Source organism: Buteo buteo, chromosome 7, assembly GCF_964188355.1.
Source record: "Buteo buteo chromosome 7, bButBut1.hap1.1, whole genome shotgun sequence".
In the NCBI taxonomy this organism is placed as follows: domain Eukaryota; kingdom Metazoa; phylum Chordata; class Aves; order Accipitriformes; family Accipitridae; genus Buteo; species Buteo buteo.
In genome coordinates this window covers 39,085,786-39,104,336 of record NC_134177.1, presented here as the reverse complement: position 1 = coordinate 39,104,336, position 18,551 = coordinate 39,085,786, and the positions used below count along the sequence as shown (strand labels likewise).

Here is an 18,551-nt window from a genome sequence, read left to right as displayed (position 1 = left end):
AAATGTTACAAGAATTTTCCTGTCAAGAAAGAACACATGTAAGATGTGGTTGCATCTGTAGTATGACCCTGATGTTGCCTTTCTTATATGCTGCACCCATTGCTACGCATCTTGAAACATCTGTGCCTTTCCAGTGACTGATTATCCAGAGACACGCAACAGCGCTCAGTATCTATAAGAGGCCGGGGACTGAACCCTGAGTTTATTACAGAAAAGAGCTGGAGTAAGCTGCTTGCCAGAAATCCAAACTCTAGCCAACAAGTCCCTCCAGGCTTACTTGGAAAGGTCTTGTAACCTCATTGCCGTATGCCTGCTGGGCTCAAAATGAAATGCAAACTTGCATGTTACTTGTGGATTTGGATGCACTAGCCAAGGAGGAGACAAATCAGGAGCCTGAGCAAGACGCATATGTTATGAGTCCAGAATAAAATTTATCAGTCTTTAATGAACTTCTTAACAGGGGATTTTCACAGAGCCATTCCTTAACGTGTTTCCTGCTTTGGTGATTGAGGGACCTAGTATGACCTGTTTAAATGGTGATACTTCACTCTTACACATTTTGATGAAGTCTTATTAAACGTTCAAAATCTAGCTCATGGTACATAGAAACATAGCTGATTTCTTCAGAAAGGCCACCAGCAAGTTTTTCCCAGCCTTCATTTATTTAGGAACTGTAAAGTTGCTAAAGACCCATCCAAAAAGTGTTCTTTACACTGCAGCGACAATCAGGATATCCTGCACTGGTACACTTGTTTAGGAACTGATTAAACGTTTCCTACTCTTTGTAATCACATGCGTGTAGTCATTAGAATGAGTCTATACCTACTTCTTGTCCGGTTTTTGAAAAACATGAGTTAGCCTTTAATGACTACCAATTATGTTATTTTTAGAAAAGCTCATTTGTGCTGATGCTATTTTCAGTTGCATATAACATGCATCTACTAACTACTCTAGCTAAGTTAACCAATCTAATTATTTAGACATATTTATTTAGTCCGACATATTCAAATCCTGTCAACTACAAGAGCCATATTCCTTTCCCAGCCAAATACTTTCCTTCACAGATGCACCACACCCCTTAAGTATTTAAGATTGTGGGGCTCAGATGTGCAACACCAATTAGGACTAGCTTTCACATGAATTAAGCAGTAACAAGGCTGAAATTACTGTAAATGCTGAAACTTGACCTCTCTGAGAAACACTGCCATGTACACATGCAGGCACCCGTATCCATAAACATTTTAAAAGTTGTGTGTTAGGCAGTCTCATGGATGCATTAGTAGTAAAAATTACACCTGTTCAGAGCATTTGTAGCACCAGACTCCAGGATGGCATTTCTTCTCCTGAGCTTCATTCTACTGTCTTCCACAAACTCCATTCCCTCCCCTGGGATCCTGCTACCTTCAGAATTTCCTTCCATTTAAAATATGTACATTTGATTATTCTTGCCTCTGTGACTGTCCTTGACCGAATCTCACTTTATGGATTTCTGCCCAACTCTACAACTTAATCAAGATTTGACTGCATTTTAATCCTAGTCTGCCATGTATTCCGAGTACTGCTCACTCTCTAACACACAGAGATCTGATTAGAGGGCTCTCTCCATTCCTTACACTAATATTAAAATTAAGAAGCAAGCCTGAGAACAGTCCCTGGTACAAATCTATTTGACACTTCCACCCAAACTGACAGTCTGAACCCTTACCAATGACAGCACAGGGCTTCTTTTGAGTGAACTGTGCATTTCAAAGTTGCTCCATCTAATCCACATTCCCGTAGCTTCCCAAATGGAGCAATGCTAACTTTGCTGCCTTTATCCTGCTAACTAGCTCACAGAGAAAAGACATGATATTGGAATGATATGCATCAAACATGCTTTTGCCCACCAGTTCTCCCTCCATGTTAAACTGAAATTCAACTCCACTAGAAATTATTATTTGAAGGAACACTTTTGGTTCCGCTTTTAATAACAAGGAATTGAGTAAGAATAAAGTCTAGGATTCAGCAACATGGGAATTTGATGCCTACCTCTTGCTTTCACCTTGAAGTCTTCTATGAAACATGAAACCAGTCTCAAACTTCCCTGGCAAATCCACCTCTGTTCCTACTCCTGGGCTTGCAATCCCAATGCCACCTGCATCCCAATTCCTTGCAATCCCATTTCCACATGGCAAAGCATCCCAGAATAGTTGTAACAGTTGCACTGGGGATTTAGGTCTCCAGCAAATCTCTTCTTCTGCCAGAAGAAAGCTTTGGTATGGATAAGGCTTAGCTTGCTTAGGTACTGCACTTGCATGAACTCTTCATTACGTTGATGTTTTTGAGCAGTCCACAACTGGAATTAGTTATCAGGGAAAACACAAATGTTATTGATGTTATTGTACCAATTGCATTAAACTCTTTTAATGAAAAACCTATATAAAAAAAAGGGCAAGAGACCCTAAGGTAGAAATGGAAAGATCTCCATCTGCCTCACCCCAAAGCTTGGCTCCAGTTCAGCTTGCTACCAACTGCACCGCTCCCTGTGTACTCTATGGCCTTCTTCAGCCTTTCCCCTTCACCTTGCAACACCTTATACCCTTCTTACGACCTAAACATGCAAACAGCTTGCGCTGTCAACAGCTTCATTTAAAATTATTAGAAAACCCTCTGCAAAAAGAGTACATTGGCCTGTCCATCTGCCATCTGTGGATGGCTGGCAATGAAGTCTCCCACCCTAAGGAATTTCTTTTACTCTCATGTCTTTAAGCCTCAGCAGTACAAGATATTCCTCCATCACACAAGCAAAGTGACAACTCATTACAACAGCTCTGCACAGGAATCTTAGAACTCATGTGGTGCAAAGTATGTTCTTGTCTCTCCTCCAGTATGTGACAAGACAGAAGTAAGAGACGGCAGCAGGAATCTGTACCCAGAGTCACACCTAGAGGTAAAGGTTATATCTAGGGATGAAAACCAGGAATGTTCCCCTCATGTCTCCCTATCTTCACCAATATTCATATCTGCACAAGTCTCCACTGCTTCTAGGGCCAGATATCCAGGACAATTAAGAGTAAATAAATCACTGCACTCATAAGAAAAGAGATGGCACTCTGCATATCAGGCATTACTGGGCCACTCAAGTATTCTCCTGGAAGAAATTCAACAAGTTCTTCCTCAAGGAACCATCCCATTCAACACTGTTTGACAGCAACATTAAGTCCACACATTTCATAACTACGCTCTTGAAAAGTGATGGGGAGGGAGCTGTAATTTTGTGTTATGCTCATAAATAAAACACAAACCAGCTTGTTAAATGGGCAATAGCCTTGCAAATTCAGTGAAAGAAGGATACTCCTCTTCATTGCCACCCCTTCCAACTGTAGGCATTTCATATTAAAGGCCTAAACCTTGTTTCCTATTCCTGATAAAAAAACAAATAAGTTATTGCAGCATCAAGGAAGCTCAGAAACAGCTTCAGCAGGTGGTTTTAATTCTTCTTCCACTGTTACCTATAATTCACTTGAAAGGCATCAAAATGAACAGTGGACATCAACAAGAAATTATTCGTCTCATTTAGCTCTCCCATATGTGACTGGTGGTGTGGTGTGCACTCTAAAAATTGCTAACTTTTGTTATAAACACAGCCCCACCCTTCCTCCACCACCTCTGACAGGAATTTTTGTAGAAAAGAGAAATAGGGTGGAGTTTTTCCAGGAGAATGTTTTTCATGATTTTGGTACTAACTACATTTGCAGGATTGACAGCATAGCATGTCACATCCTCCTTTTTCCAGAGGATGCTGCTACACTGGCAGCAGCTGCATGAACTTTCCAGCCTGCTCTGTATCAGTCCAAAGTCCTTATCCTGGACAAAGTGATGTCTTAGCTAAGTCCTCCAACCTTCTGGCTATTTTCACAACTCTTAATAATAGCAACAATCTGATCTGTTTACGCAAAATTGCTTTCTCAAGGTCATCCCTCCTCTACTCTTAATGGACCAGCAACATCAACTCATCCTAACACAAAGGTTAGGAAGGCAGGTGGCAAAAAACTAGCAGCCATCAGAAGTTATCTCCAGATTTGGATACTGGAAATTAAAGGATCCAGTCTTCTCACACAGCCCAACCACCTGTGAAAGCAGCAAATACACCACATGGGTTATCTCCTCAAGTTATGAACATGCACCTTAGCTATCTCATCATTATATGCTTCTCAGACTTCTCCAAAAGGGGAGGAGTACATTTTGCACAACTCAAATGAAAAGTTCATCATTGTGAGGATGAATAGGAAATAAGTGATAATTTGGGGGGACGACAGGAGCTCTGAAGGGAACTTCTACATGAGAAAGTAACAAGTTAAAAGCATAGGGTTGAAGGAGGCAGTAAGGATTATAAAAGGAAGACAACACTGTCAAGAGGTTGTATGGGCTCTTCAGAACCCACACCTCTCAAGTTCTATTCCCATGTATTTCAAGAGCTCACTTGGGTGCAAAAGTTTCAACACCTAACTAATCAACCACCAGAGATCTAAGAATGCTTATACAAATCTAATAGAAAATACTTCTTAAGGGCTCTCAGGTCCACCATCACCGAATCTTTCTTTGGTCAAGAGAAAAAGATATGCAGTGCCCTAGATTTCCATGCTTTCCTTCTCCTGGCTGATGAAATTGACCCCATTAGGAAGTCCTAACCTGCTAAAAAAACCAGTAGCACCACAGACGAGTAAGAATTGGCAGCATTTGCCATTCAGTAACCAACTACTGAAGTCAAAGGTCTACCTTTTCCACACACCCCCCCTCAAGCTCTCTTTACAGGCTCACAGCAGAGTTCAGAGAGAACACTGTGTCCCCTTGGCTGACCTCCTTACCAGCAGCAGCCTGAAAATTTCCCTCACCTACTCCTGTGATCAATGCATTGTGACTCCCTAATGAAAGCAATTTCTTTCTGTGGACCTTTTCCTAGTTGTTTATCTGCTTTGCTGAGTGCTTCAAGATTACTAGTCTATATGTTCTTTACAGGATCATAAGTACTCAAAGCAGGATTCAGCGAAACCAGCATTGCCAAAGGCAGCTCCAGTCACCCATTGACAAAATTTTTGACAACAGTTGTCTCTAATGTAGCCCAGCTCATCAGCACTTACTGCTCTGTCACTGAAGCAGATAAAAAGCACCTCAAGAGACTCCCAGCTTCAAGGCAGAACCAATCCATGCCATCTCTAACAGGAAAAATTGAAGACCCTGCCCAATTTTATAGACAGTCTATTCTAGTAATTCACCATTTTTGGTCTTTCCAGCAATTCCAGGATTATGATTGCTACTCTACTTGTTTTCATACACTAACACAGTTGCACAGAAGATGAAGGTGAAACTTCTTTAGGAAGTAGCAACACTGGCAGAGACCTGGGAGACATGGAAGAGCCATACCTTGCCACTGGCATCCATTCTGTGCAACAGCAGAACCTGCTTTACTACAGCAGCAGGAGCTCAGAAGCTCAAGTCAACTACCCTGGACTTCATTCTCAACTCTAGCCTTCTCCCGCTGCACCCCACCACTTCCCAGAAAACATGCCTATCAGTTATACCAGCACCTACAGACACGCAGAAGTTGTTAAAGCCCCACATGCTTGTCTCTTTTGACAGCAATTGGCAGAATCCTGCCAGCATGGTGAGTATGATCCAGGCAGAGTAGATACATACAGAGCTTCACAGCCTGGTCCTGCATTAGCCCTACCCCAGGTAAGCTTATGTTCACTCCTGTTAGAAATAAAGCAAATTAATAGGAAAGCCATTAACTATAAATAAGTGGGTCTGTCACTTTGAATTAAGAAATACTCAGCTAAGAGAAACAGAAAGCATCCAATGTATTTGGGAAAGCAAACAAACAGCTTATCAAAATAAAAAAAAAGATTCTCTACATACCACAGTAATTTGATGGGAGCTAAAAAAATTGGGATAATGTAACAGTATGGCATACAGCTTTTCTAATTATGTTAAGATAACATCTGCAGATATTTAGCACTCCAAATATTTTGACATTAGGTGCTGAATAAAATTCTCCCTGTTCAGATTAAAAATGTCCAAAAAAATGAAACTACTCAGATTCTGGAATGCAGTGTCAAAATATTTGGAAATCTGACAGGGATTTTTGTTTTGTTTTGTTTTTTTGACTGTGTATCGAAATAGAAGATGAACATTTAGAAATTGTTTGAGTAGTCACACAGCACTGATGCCAGAAAGTGCTCTCAGCAGGCTGCATATTCTTCCAACAGTGACCACACACTCCAGGAACTCCTCAGAAAATTTGATCAAGGGTGACACACACATTATGCCTGAAGCCAGAGGTTGCTGAATGGTCAGCATGGTGATGGGAGTGGATAGGAATTGGGTGACACATCGTAGACTAGTTTGGGAAACTTCTGGTGGACCTTCTGCCTTATATTTAAGAGGCCACCAGAAATACAAGCAGAAGGAGGTATGACATATGGAGGAGCAGCAGTCATATGCTATGGAAAAAATATCAAGGTATAGACTATCCAACACCTGTGTACTACAGGTACACAAACATCATTACTCGAAGCCACTTTCATGCATCAGCAATTCCATCAAGGGTGATCAGTATGTTTTGATGTTTTTTCATGAAATATTTTTTAAGGTAGGTTTACAGAGTGAGTTACAACATTTTACTACCTACTTACTAATTGTTTTACTAACTAGATAATTATTAGGAAATTCAGGTTGCACTTAATAGTCTATAACATATATGCACCTAATTCACTTTAATGAACATTAAACTTTGGAATAAGAAGATATTTTTAGAAACAAGTTTGCTATGTGGAACCAAATGTTGGACTTCAAAACAGATGTCTCAAAATGAGAGCAAAGTCACATTTCACTAAAGGAATTACTGGCCAGTCTCTAGTAGCGAACTACATACATGCAAGGATCTGTCCTAGATCCAAACCCTTAAGGGAAGGCACCTCAGTCTGCCACATATTTACAGCATAGAACTGCCCTGCTAACCAGAGAGCACCGAGAAAATCAGCTCTGGGAGAATTTCACTGTTCACATGGAAGCTTTTGCTTTGGTTACAACAGGAGTTGGACTCTGCTGAAGTGGGAAAATACCACTGTACTAGGATTTAGCAGCAATAGGAACAGGTATTGTTCTCTTGACTCCCCCTGCCTTCTCTTACATTTTGTCAGTTTCTAAGGGCAAGATGAAAAATGCTCAGTGGCAGCGAAGAGCTCTGCTACTCACTGTATGTGATACACAGAGTTAACTCCCTTTTGCTTCTTAATAGTGGCTTCGAGGAAAAAATAAGAAGGAACTGAAGTACTTGACAAAAGAAAAAACTCACACAAGCTCAACTCCTGAAGAGAGCTACTGTGATATTATTGGAAATGTTACTCCATAATCTTCACATTGTATTTTCATAGATTGACAGTTCTATGTTTAACAGTTCACAGGGGAGGAAACCAAGACTTGGAGAAGTGAGGTCCCATCAACACCACTTTGAATGGTGCTTCCTTCTAAAGCACTTTAATGGGCTTTCAAACTTTCAGGTTTCTAGTTTTGATGTTCATTCTCATGGCCTCATCAAATTTTGTATCATAACTGCATTTGCTAGTTTAAGATTTTCCTGGCAGTGTTGTTCCGCACCTCTCCTCCTGAGACGAAGAAACTCTGCAAACAAGCAGTAAAAAAAAAAAAAAAGCACGTTTTTGCACTCTATCATACCAAGAGGAAAGTCCACATTTTCTTATGCTGCTTTGAAAATTGTAAACACATGGGAATCCAAGAGGTTTGAAAAATATCAGGATGACAAGATGCAAACAATAGTTATTGAAAATAGATAAAAATATTCCAAGAACTGAAATAGTGGTGGTGGTGGTGGTAAATTCTCAAATTAGACCATTACTTGAACAGGGCTGCTCAAATTTCCTATCCTACTTGTATCCTTATGGAAAGAAAAAAACAAAGTAAGCTTGGAATCACAATGGCATCACTTTAGAGGTGCCAAGGTTACTCTTGGAGCTGCTTCTTGCCCAAACAGCTAAGCTGTCTACCATCAATCTGCTTCTGGGGTAAATGGGACACTGGCTACTGTCCCAAATTCAAGCAATACAAACAAACAAGAAAGAAATCTGTTAGATTTGTAAAGTGAAATAAGACCCTGCCTAGCTGGAGAGCTCTAGGGCAGTGCTGAGCCCCTGAACTTGCTAGGGACACTTTTGCTCTCCCAAGAGATTACACTTGCCTTTGAACTTTCAGCCATATAGAAAAAAGGCTGAGTTGAAATGTCAGCATCATCTTGGATTCAAATCAATCAGCTTGATGCATGATTGCAATAGCTAAACCACTTCACCTCTGCACTGCCCTCGTCCATATGTTCTTTATATCAGCAGTCAGCAGACTGGGTGGCTCAGTGGATTCATTTCCTGTCCTAGGTTTGGGCTCCAGTTTAAACAAAAAAAACAAAACAAAACAAAAAAACCCCAACAAAACCCTGAAACTGGAAAATAAAAATTAGCATCTACTGACAGTTAAATTCACCAGACTTGTTTGCATCAAGTCTCTTTCTTCATTCAAGGAAGTTGCAAGAAACCCTTTGGGAAGCCCTGGTACAACTGGTGATTTTTAACCATCTACTCAACTAGCTGGTCAGAGTTTTACAAAAACAATAAAGGAATTAGAGACATTTCAAATGTTGACATACCTTTGGGTGAGGGGAAAGCAATGAAGGGAAGGGCAAGGAGAGCCCCAAGCAGTGTCAACTTAAAAAAGAAACAGATTGGAAGCAGCCATCTCCACCTCAGTAAATTAATAGCCCACTGAGTTGCAAAATCTCCACCCACTTCTAGAGCTCGGCTTCCTCCAGACGATGCCGCTCTTTATCAGCTACAATGCAAGAGTTAAATTCCCAAGATAATTTAAATCTAAACAATGTGCAGCCTTCAGCATTAGCGTAGGTGCCTGCCAGCTGGTGACAGTTAAGTGGTTACTTTCTCAAGCTAAACTTAATAGCTAAGGGTCAAGACACTGTAATAATCGAATTGCATTTAACAGCTTGCTCTATCAGAATGCAGTATGTTACTATGGAAGGGGAGTTTTCTGATTAAGGGTGTGTTACAGCAAGCCAGTCTCATCAGGAGTCTGTCATACTTTGGGGCTAGACATCCATGCTGGAGTGTTTCCTTTATAAAAGAAAAGTTGACCTGCCATTTGGGAGATAACAAGAAAGTATGCATGTCGGAAATAGCTGCACTACAGCCTTTGAATGATTTCAAGTTCTTTGACTCGATTTCCGTGGTTCACCCTCCCACCATCCTATCTTCCCTCATAAAATGCTAAAAGAAATAAATTTTAAGAGGGCAAGGAAGGCCTCATAAAAAGACAGCTAGTAAAAATAATCCATCCTCCAGATAGGCTACAGTGGGTCCCCCAAAGAGACTGTTGCAGAACAGCACAAAAAAGGAGCAAGTATCAACCCTGCTCACTGGGGATTAAAGAAGGAATCAATAGATAGGATGTCCCAAGTCTCAAGATGCAAAAACACCATCAGTCTGAAGAAGGGACCCCACAGCCATGCCCATACAACTGCCAGAACTTATCTGTGTGTTTGATCAATCCATTATCTTCTGACTTAGCCTGTCCTACTCATGAAAATGCAACCTTACTATTCCAGGGCCCATTAGGAAAGAAAACTTTTTACTTCAGTCCCTGGAAACAGGAGACATCTTGAAGTGGAAACTCAGAGCCATTGTAGTTGCTATTCTGCTGACACATAGAGAACAATAGTGACTGTCAGAGAATTAGAGCATTTGCAACACAGCAAGAAGGCAAGTTAAAAATAGTGCAGGTCCAATCTGCCTTCAGTCATACCTACCTCACATCAACTTCAAAAGCACCAGCTGCACAAGTGAAATGAAATATTGAGGAGAAATCTAACCAATACCAAAAAAGGATTAAAGCATTTTGAGGTTCTACCCTACTAATTCACTGTGGCTTCATAACTGCACTGTTTTTGTTTGTTTCAGTTTTCTGTTTTCTTTTGTCTGCTGTTTCCAGGAAGGACCCACACATATGTAAGCATCCTACCCCCTCAGAGGAACCAAATTTGTAGTAGGAAGTAAGAGAAAGCACAGAAAGGAAAGAATACAAAAGGCTTTATATCAGGTTGCCAAAAAGCCCTAAAAAACTCTTTTCAGCCTCTTTTACTTATGATTCCAAGTGACACTAACATTAAGAATTAACATAAGGAGCAAGTAAACACTTCAGTTTTAAAATTGATGCCTCTGGACAGCTTGAGGTGCTGTGCACACCACTAGTGTCAATACTGCTGCTAGATACTAAGTGGCACAACCCTGCTGTGCTAGAAAGGGGTCTTTTTTTTTTAATTTTCCTCCTTTCAAGAATATGGGACTGTTGGTAGCGCCAGATGTTTTAGGGAGGGGAAAAAAAAGGTAAAAAGAATCTCACACATGAAAGCGAGGGCTTGCTACTGGCTTTCTGCTCACACTCCGCAGACCATATCCAAGCCCAAAAGAACAGTTCCACCTTGAAAACTGACTGCATAAAATTGTCACCTCGTTCCACAGACCTGCTCCTGTGAGATCGCCGCTGACTTTCTCAAACAAGCTTATGTTGGCTTTTTATTTCCACTGAACTCTACTGAGACAGATCTGGCACTGCGGGAGGGAGCTGGATTCTCTCCTTTACACCAGCAGCACCACTAAGCTGTAATTATTCACACCTGTCCAAACCTACCAGCACGATGGGCTGCACACATGGGCTTCTCTGGTCCCCGGTCAGATCCTCAGCCAGGCTAAGCTGCAGCTACTTTGGAAATAACAGTTCTGCCACAATCCTTAGCATCCCTCTCCACTGTAGGGACAGGTAAAAATCCAAGCTGCACACAGCACCTTCTGCTTTCCCAGGCTCACTTCTTATAGCAGCATGCTAAATTGCAAAGCTCTCTCCTGTAGACTGCAATTTAGGGTAGCTTTTTTAAGAGTGTTCTTGAGCTTCTGGGCAGCTATTGTTTCCTCAGCAGCCTGAAGTGAGCTGCTGTCTGCAACCATCATTTTTGTGACTGTAATGAGACAACTTCCTAGTTAGAGATTTGCCTGAATTGTACGATTAGCACCGAGATATCACAGCACAAAGAAAAAGAGGTGCAGCTACAAACAGCAGAGTCTTGAGAGATGTTGGACACCCCCAATGACCCTTCACCAGCCAGCAGAGGCAGGCTATGTTGACCTGATGCAAATGAGCAGAAAACTCAAGGCTTAGTTTCTCTCCCATTCATAAGCCATGAACACTTATGACATAGATTCAGCAGAAGCCTTAGTGCCTGTATTGGTTTTATGTGGCAAGGTTTTGGTAGTGGGGGGGGTTACAGGGGTGGCTTCTGTAAGAAGCTGCTGGAAGCTTCCCCTGTGTTCGAGAGAGAGCGAGCCCATACCAGCCGGCTCTAAGATGGACCCGCCGCCAGCCAAGGCCGAGCCAATCAGTGATAGTGGTAACGCCTCTGTGATAACATTTTTAAGAAGGAAAAAAAGTTGGGAGTGAGGAACAGCCGCGGGAGAGAGGAGTGAGAACATGTAAGAGAAACAACCCTGCGGACACCAAGGTCAGTGAAGAAGGAGGGGGAGGAGATGCTCCAGGCGCCGGAGCGAAGATTCCCCTGCAGCCCGTGGTGAAGACCCTGGTGAGGCAGGCTGTCCCCCTGCAGTCCAGGGAGGTCCACGGTGGAGCAGATATCCACCTGCAGCCCGTGGAGGACCCCACGCCGGAGCCGGTGGGTTCCCGAAGGAGGCTGTGACCCCGTGGGAACCCCACGCTGGAGCAGGTTCCTGGCAGGACCTGCGGATCTGCAGAGAGAGGAGCCCATGGAGCAGGTTTTCTGGCAGGACTTGTGACCCTGTGGGGGACCCGCGCTGGAGCAGTGTGCTCCTGAAGGACTGCACACCGTGGAAAGGACCCATGCTGGAGCAGTTCGTGAAGAACTGCAGCCCGTGGGAATGGCCCACGTTGGAGATGTTCGTGGAGGACTGACCCCGTGGGTGGGACCCCACGCTGGAGCAGGGGAAGAGTGTGATGAGCCCTCGCCCTGAGGAGGTGAAGCGGCAGAAAATAACGTGTGATGACCGTAAACCCCATCCCTGTCCCCCTTGTGCCGCTGGGGGGGCTTGGTGGAGAAATCCGGGAGTGAAGTTGTGCCCGGGAAGAAGGGAGGGGTGGTGGGAAGGTGTTCTGAGATTTCGTTTTATTTCTCATTACCTTACTCTGGCTGATTTGTAATAAATTGAGCTAATTTTCCCTAAGCTGAGTCTGTTTTGCCCGTGACGGTAATTAGTGAATGATCTCTCCTGTCCTTATCTCGACCCGCAAGCTTTATGTTATATATTTCTCTCCCCTGTCCAGCTGAGGATGGGGGAGTGATAGAACGGCTTTGGTGGGCACCTGGCGTCCAGCCAGGGTCAACCCATCACAGCCTAAACCTGAAACCTGATGGAGAAGCAGGACTTGTTTCAAAGCCCCAGAAGTAACAGTTAAAGCAGAAAACTAAGGAAGGAAAATGCAAAACATGCCCCTTCTGTCCATCATGATGAGAAAAGACTTTGCTTTCTTCCAGCTCTGGAAAGAGCCCCGTGTTTTCATTAGTGTGAAAGATCAGATGCCAAACCCAAAACTGTGTTTTCACATGCTCCGTGCAACCTGAATGTTGTACCAGTAAGTCAAGGGGAGGGCGGGAAGAGGAACAGAAGGTGCCTAATTTAACTCAAAACTCTCTGGAAACACAGATATTATTTGTGTCCAGACCTTATAGGCATAAAATTTTTACAATCAGCCAACCAGAGACCAGCTTTCATCAGCTACAGCAACTGGTGACGATAGTGAGTTATAGAGAACATGCACACTGACATGGAGAAAGCACATTTTCTGAAGGACTGTGCAATGGGGACACGAAGCATGAGCACATCTATAAACAGGTCATCCCTGAGTACCCATTTCTCAAATTTCTTTCCCCTCCCTGTTCAGGCTTCTTTGCAGGCATTCAGTATGGTCTGTTTTCTAAGACCACCTTTTGGAGCTTGCATGTGAACATTCAGATAACGATGGGGAGTGAAGAGAACAGGTGATTTGTTCTGTGTTTGAGAGGCATAGAGCAAATTAAGGAACAAAACCCAGCTCAACCCAGCCAGTCCATCCACACATCCCCTAGCTGCTCTGTAAGGACAGATGCATTGCTGGATAACTTACCCTCTTCACAGTTGCTCCCTGTGAAGCCAGGACAGCATCTCCACTCCAGCGTGGTCACAGTTCGGTAGGACATTTTGTACGTGGGCCTGATGAGAGTCCTGTAACTAACACAAACAAGAAGTCAGTAGAATGGACTTACCTACTCAAGGGCGGTGTTGCTACTGATTTGTAGCACATCTTCCTGCCTGGATATATCCCTAGAGCACCCAGCCTCCCCCAGCTGCAGAAAAACGGAGACACACAAAATAACAGAGCAAGGGTTTACCACAGTGTGGATCTGATTTGACAGCCTTTTATTTTTCTCCTTAAGTCCTCATACTCTTCTGGCTCTTCCCCATACCTCTCTCCCAAATAACACCAGTATGCTTTGTGGAGGTCTCATTGCTACCAAGTTGTTGCAAGTAGCAGAGATTATGATTCTTGTTTCCCACACTCTACCTCTATGGGGATTTTTCTAACGTTGAACAAAGGCTGGCATTAGCCTTTCCTCACTCAGTACTAACAGAGTTTCCAAAACATTACTCACAAAAATTGCATAAATCTCTCAGGTGTCTTCCCTTCTCCCACCCCCACCACTCAGATCTGGGGTGTATCAACACATCAGCATGACAAAGATCATCATGACACATTACATTGGTGATCTCCATGTCTTTTTTTCCAGCTAGCTGACCTGTGCCTCATTTTTCCCCATCTGAAATAGGGTTACACTCTTCCTCACCACAGCCAAGGCTCTGCAGGACACATTTGTTAGCTCTGTGTACAGCACACAGCACCCCCAGGGTCTCAATTAAAGCACAAGTACTGCCATGCCCCACTGGAAACTAGAGGGCTACATGCAGACACAAGCAGACCTGTGCAAGGCACCAGTGATTCTGAAGTCAACACAAAATGGACAGTTCCATAAATGCCAGCTTTTCTTTTAAAACAGCAGTCCTTTAAAGCTTGCAAATCGGAGTTTTCCCAGTATACTGCCAGGCAAGTCACTGCTGCTATTCATGAAGCTAAAAGCAAACACAGAAGTCGTATTCTACAAGCTCCCCTCGAAATTCCTACCCTTATTTAACAGCCAAAGGAATTTGGCAGGCACAGGGACAGGCTGAAGCTTTGGGATTACAGGGTTGCAGGCTGCAGCTTTATGCTTCTCTCTCAAGACACAAGCCCAGAGCACCCGGGTCTCCCTGGGGAAGAGCCTCCTCCCGCAGTGCCGAGAGCCACCAGGAGACGGAGCGCTGCCCCAACCTGCTCCGCCTGCAGCACTGCCCTGGGCTCGGCTAGGCACAAGGCCAAAATGGAGCTAGAAATTGCATGAATCTCATCCAAAATCCCTCCAAGGGGTAGCAGGGACAGGTGTACATCCAGGACAGCACTGCAGTGACATTGGTAGTTACTGTGAAGAGCAGTAACACAGGCTTGCCAGAAGAGGCTGCCCATGTATGTCTTGGAAAGAAGGGAACAGCTCAGTCATGGTTAACACTGTCTTTGGGAAACTAATTTCTCAGTAAACTGTTGCTGATTACTTATGCAAGCTGCCAAACACAGAAACCAACTTCTACAGCCACCGGAGAAGAGGGCTGCGCAAGCTTCCTCCTGAGCACGGGGCTGCCTGCACTTGAAATGGATCGCCCAGCGATAGGAGAGCAGTGCTGTCTCCCAAGAACATTACATCCTCACCTTCCAAGTTGCCAAAAAGCATGCCAGTTACTGCTAATACTGACAACTGTGATCCAGGCACTTCTCTAATATGGGCTGGACAGAGCCAGCTAATCCCACATAGTTCTTAGCACTTCTGCATCCAATGGTATTCAGGAGTTTGCAGTCACGAGTGAGTTTGAGGACTTGGCACCATGTTGATGTAGGTAGATCTTCAGTGCTTTTTCAGAGAGACCTCAGGCATGAAGACTAAGTTTCTTGCTGAGGGCCTCTCAGACAGCTCTGGCAAAGTTCAGGAACTGAACCCGAGTCTCCCGACTCCCACTTCTGGCGTTGGACTTGAGACATCTTTCCACACGTAAGCCCTGAACCATCAGTCAGAAGTTCATGACTTTGTCACTAACACCACAGCTGGATTTGACCTTGAGATGAAAGTCTCCAGCCCTGTTACCAGTGTCCGGAGCCAGCTAGTCTCCAACCACACCGTGATTTTAAAACCATGTTTCTGCCAACACCAAGATGTTAAAGCTCTCTCAAACTTCATTATGAAGTGTGGAGAGTGGCTTGAGCCAGACTGGAATCTTGGCAGCAGTTCTGTGTCGGGGAAGTAGCTAGAGTTTAATCCTCAAATGAGCAAGGACTTCTCAGGGCATGACAAACGTGGAGCTCAGCTGTCACAGCCTACCACCCACCCTGAATTTCCTGGAAGAGTCCTGATGTTTGCAGCTCCATTCAGCGTTATGCAGTCAGGCATGCAAAGTGGTCCCTGCTTGCTAGCTCCAATTCGCTCTAAAGTTGCTCTGTTCTTCATAGCATCATTTTTCCTCAAGCATGTGACATGGCACCAAAATCTGTTGTTACATATATCATCACACCACACACATTTCTGACTGCTATTCCAGGTGGGGAGCAAAGAAAACTCCCTTAGCAAAGCATGGCCACTGTCTGACACCTGAAGTGTTGCAATTGAAGGAGAAGAAAAAACATGGAAAAAAGGAGAGGAAAAGAAGATACCTGTTAAAGGTCAGAAGCTTTGGAATGAAAATGTGTGGAAAACACAACAGGCAGGAAAAAGGATTGGTAGCAGAATAGGGAAGCCTTTCCCTTGGATGTCGCCCAAGCCACAAACGCTGGCATAGAAATCTGCAAAACCACAGTAAGAGAAGAGGTTCGGATGAGCCACAACCTGAACCACTTTGCTTCCCAGACAGCCAAAGGATGTGCTCAGCATACACAGTCCCCTTCAGCAGAAGGCTTCCAAGCATTTCACAGAGAAGCAAACTACTAGGACCTGCCACTCTACTGCAAGAGATAAGCGTCATTTACCAACATGTTTGCTGAGGCTCACAGCAATGTCCCAGGGAGTGGGGCAACACTGAGGGAAGAACCCAGAAAACTCAACTAGCAGCCACTGCTTTTACTAGATCAGATCAAATACCTGGCTGTCCTTGGAGACTGCCTGATCAGTGTCAGACAAGTTACAGGAAGTCATCAGCATGCAGTCATCATTTGGGAAACTGAGTCTCTTGCTTGTGTCTCTCTAACTGACTGCCCAGGAGGTAGTAATTTGGGGATGGAGCATGAGATGACTGATTTGGGGGTATGAAGCTAGAAGTACTGGAGAGGTCAGGACACATTGAGGGATGGCAGCCAACAAGTCTCACACCTCAGCATGCAAGGATATGTTCCCCTTGCTCTCCAGGAAGTGTCACTGAACACAGCAGCCACACATGACACAAGAAAGAGAAAGTGTGTCACATTTTTGGATCAGAGCCTCAAAAATCAGGTCAAAGAGAAAGGCGTGATCTCTGCCATGACCCAAGCAGGACAGCCTGTCACACACAGGAAATACCTGCCCCCTTTATGGATTTCCCCTGCCCTTTGACACTTACAAGGCTGTTTGTACACAAATACCACATGAGAGAGAAGGTGTGAAACTCATTTCCACATCACAAGAGATGGTTTTGTTAGTGGGATTCATTCAGCCATTGAAGTTTGTGCCCAAGGAGACCTCCGCAACCTTCAGAAGCTTCTATTCATTTTTATTTAAATTCCAGGTTGAAAGTTTCCACATCACTTACTGGTGGGTTTGAGGATAACAAGAAGAATTAACTTGCCTTTTTGACTGGCAAAGAATCTGGAAACCAAGGAATCCAAGCTTTCTTTTATGTACTACTCTCATTGCAATGAAGTCACATATCAACCCAATGGGTCCAACCCTGTACAAATAACTGCCCTATTGTCTTTCTAACAGGGACAATCCATCTTCATTATAACAAGTGCTACCTCTGTATTAAAAGAAGATCAGAACAAAACTCATGGTAGTTCCTCCAATTTTTGGTACCCATGTCCTGATTTACAGACATGCCAAAAATCTAAAATTCCCCATAGAAAATCAGGGTATTCTGAAGTCAGATTTCAAATACATCAGGTTAATGTAATCTAAGCTTGAAGTACTTGACTGCCTTGGAAAGAAGGGAGGTTGGAAAGAGCTTGACAAGTATTAACATAGAGAAGAATATCCTATGGGTGTACCCAGAGAGTCCGTTTCTCAGAGAAGCTATCAAGAACATATTTGGTTCCAAACACCACTATCCCCACTCCAGACAGACCATCATAACTATCCTCTCAAAGCCTACCAGACCCTGAATATACCAGGTAGCTTCTCTATGGAATACAGACAAGATAACTTCACCTCAAACTAGTGCCACAGCTGACACGGGGACAAGGAGTACCTTTGCCATCATGTTTGCACTCACAAGCATGGCAGAGACCATCACTCTGTGAATCAGACCTGTGCTCTTTTTCCCTGCAGCCCCAGCTTTTCCAGCTTCCCTAGCACAAAGGCAGTAGTTCCCCAGGGAAGAATGTAACCAGAGGAGTTTCAAATATGCTCCTGCAGACACCGGACAGAAAACAAAACCTGCAGCTGCAGGAGTGTTGGAAGCCATTGTACATGTCTCCTGCCTTTGCCAAAGGCAAGGAAGAGGACTCTGTTCCACTCTGAGCATGTCTGGTTTGCACAACTTATCGAGAGTCTAAAACCCAGAAAACAGAAACTTATACACCTTCCATCCCAAGTTGTACAGAGCAATACTCTACAGTCTCTCAGTCCCAAGAAAAAAAGAAAAAGGACACAGAGACAGATGTTTCTGTGCCACCAGAGTAATCATCAGCTCCTGTCTTTATTAACAATTAGATCTCAGTGCTATAGCAGAGCAGCACTGCACTTCCCTACCAGCAAGGAGGAAGAGTGCCCAGACAGCATGTCTGGAGAAGATCAAAAGGCCTTCAATTAGCAGCCTGAGGACACCTGTGCCTGTGCACAATCTACAAAGCAGATGGCCCTCCACTAGGGCCCAGCCAGCAGCACACAGCCATCCACATTTTTCCCAAACATGAGAATGCACCTTTGTGCTACAGCTCTAATCCCTTACAAACTCAGAGCCTCTACCTATCCTGTTCACAGGAGCACTGTTCATCCTACAGTTGTATCCTGTGTGTACATGGGAGAGCAGGCATCTTTTTCCAAGCATATGACTCTACAACTTGGAGAGAAATAAGGGAGTTAAACACATAAAAGAGTTTGTGTGTAACAGGACTTGAAATGGCAATTCTAATGCACTGGAATAAGCTCTAGGATTTATTATTCAATT

At 43.8% G+C, this 18,551-nt stretch overlaps 1 protein-coding gene across 7 annotated transcripts in view; it reads right to left on the bottom strand.

Moving 5' to 3' along the window:
• The window catches only part of COL26A1 (collagen type XXVI alpha 1 chain), a 180,889-nt gene that overhangs the window by 131,424 nt on the left and 30,914 nt on the right, over window positions 1-18,551 (bottom strand). For 5 of the 7 annotated variants that reach the window (XM_075032504.1, XM_075032507.1, XM_075032509.1 and 2 more), the window contains exon 3: window positions 13,246-13,349. In XM_075032504.1, coding sequence (XP_074888605.1) covers window positions 13,246-13,349 — 104 coding nt within the window. The remainder of the gene's footprint in view (window positions 1-13,245; window positions 13,350-18,551) is intronic. The other 2 variants (XM_075032505.1, XM_075032510.1) reach the window with 1 other exon arrangement.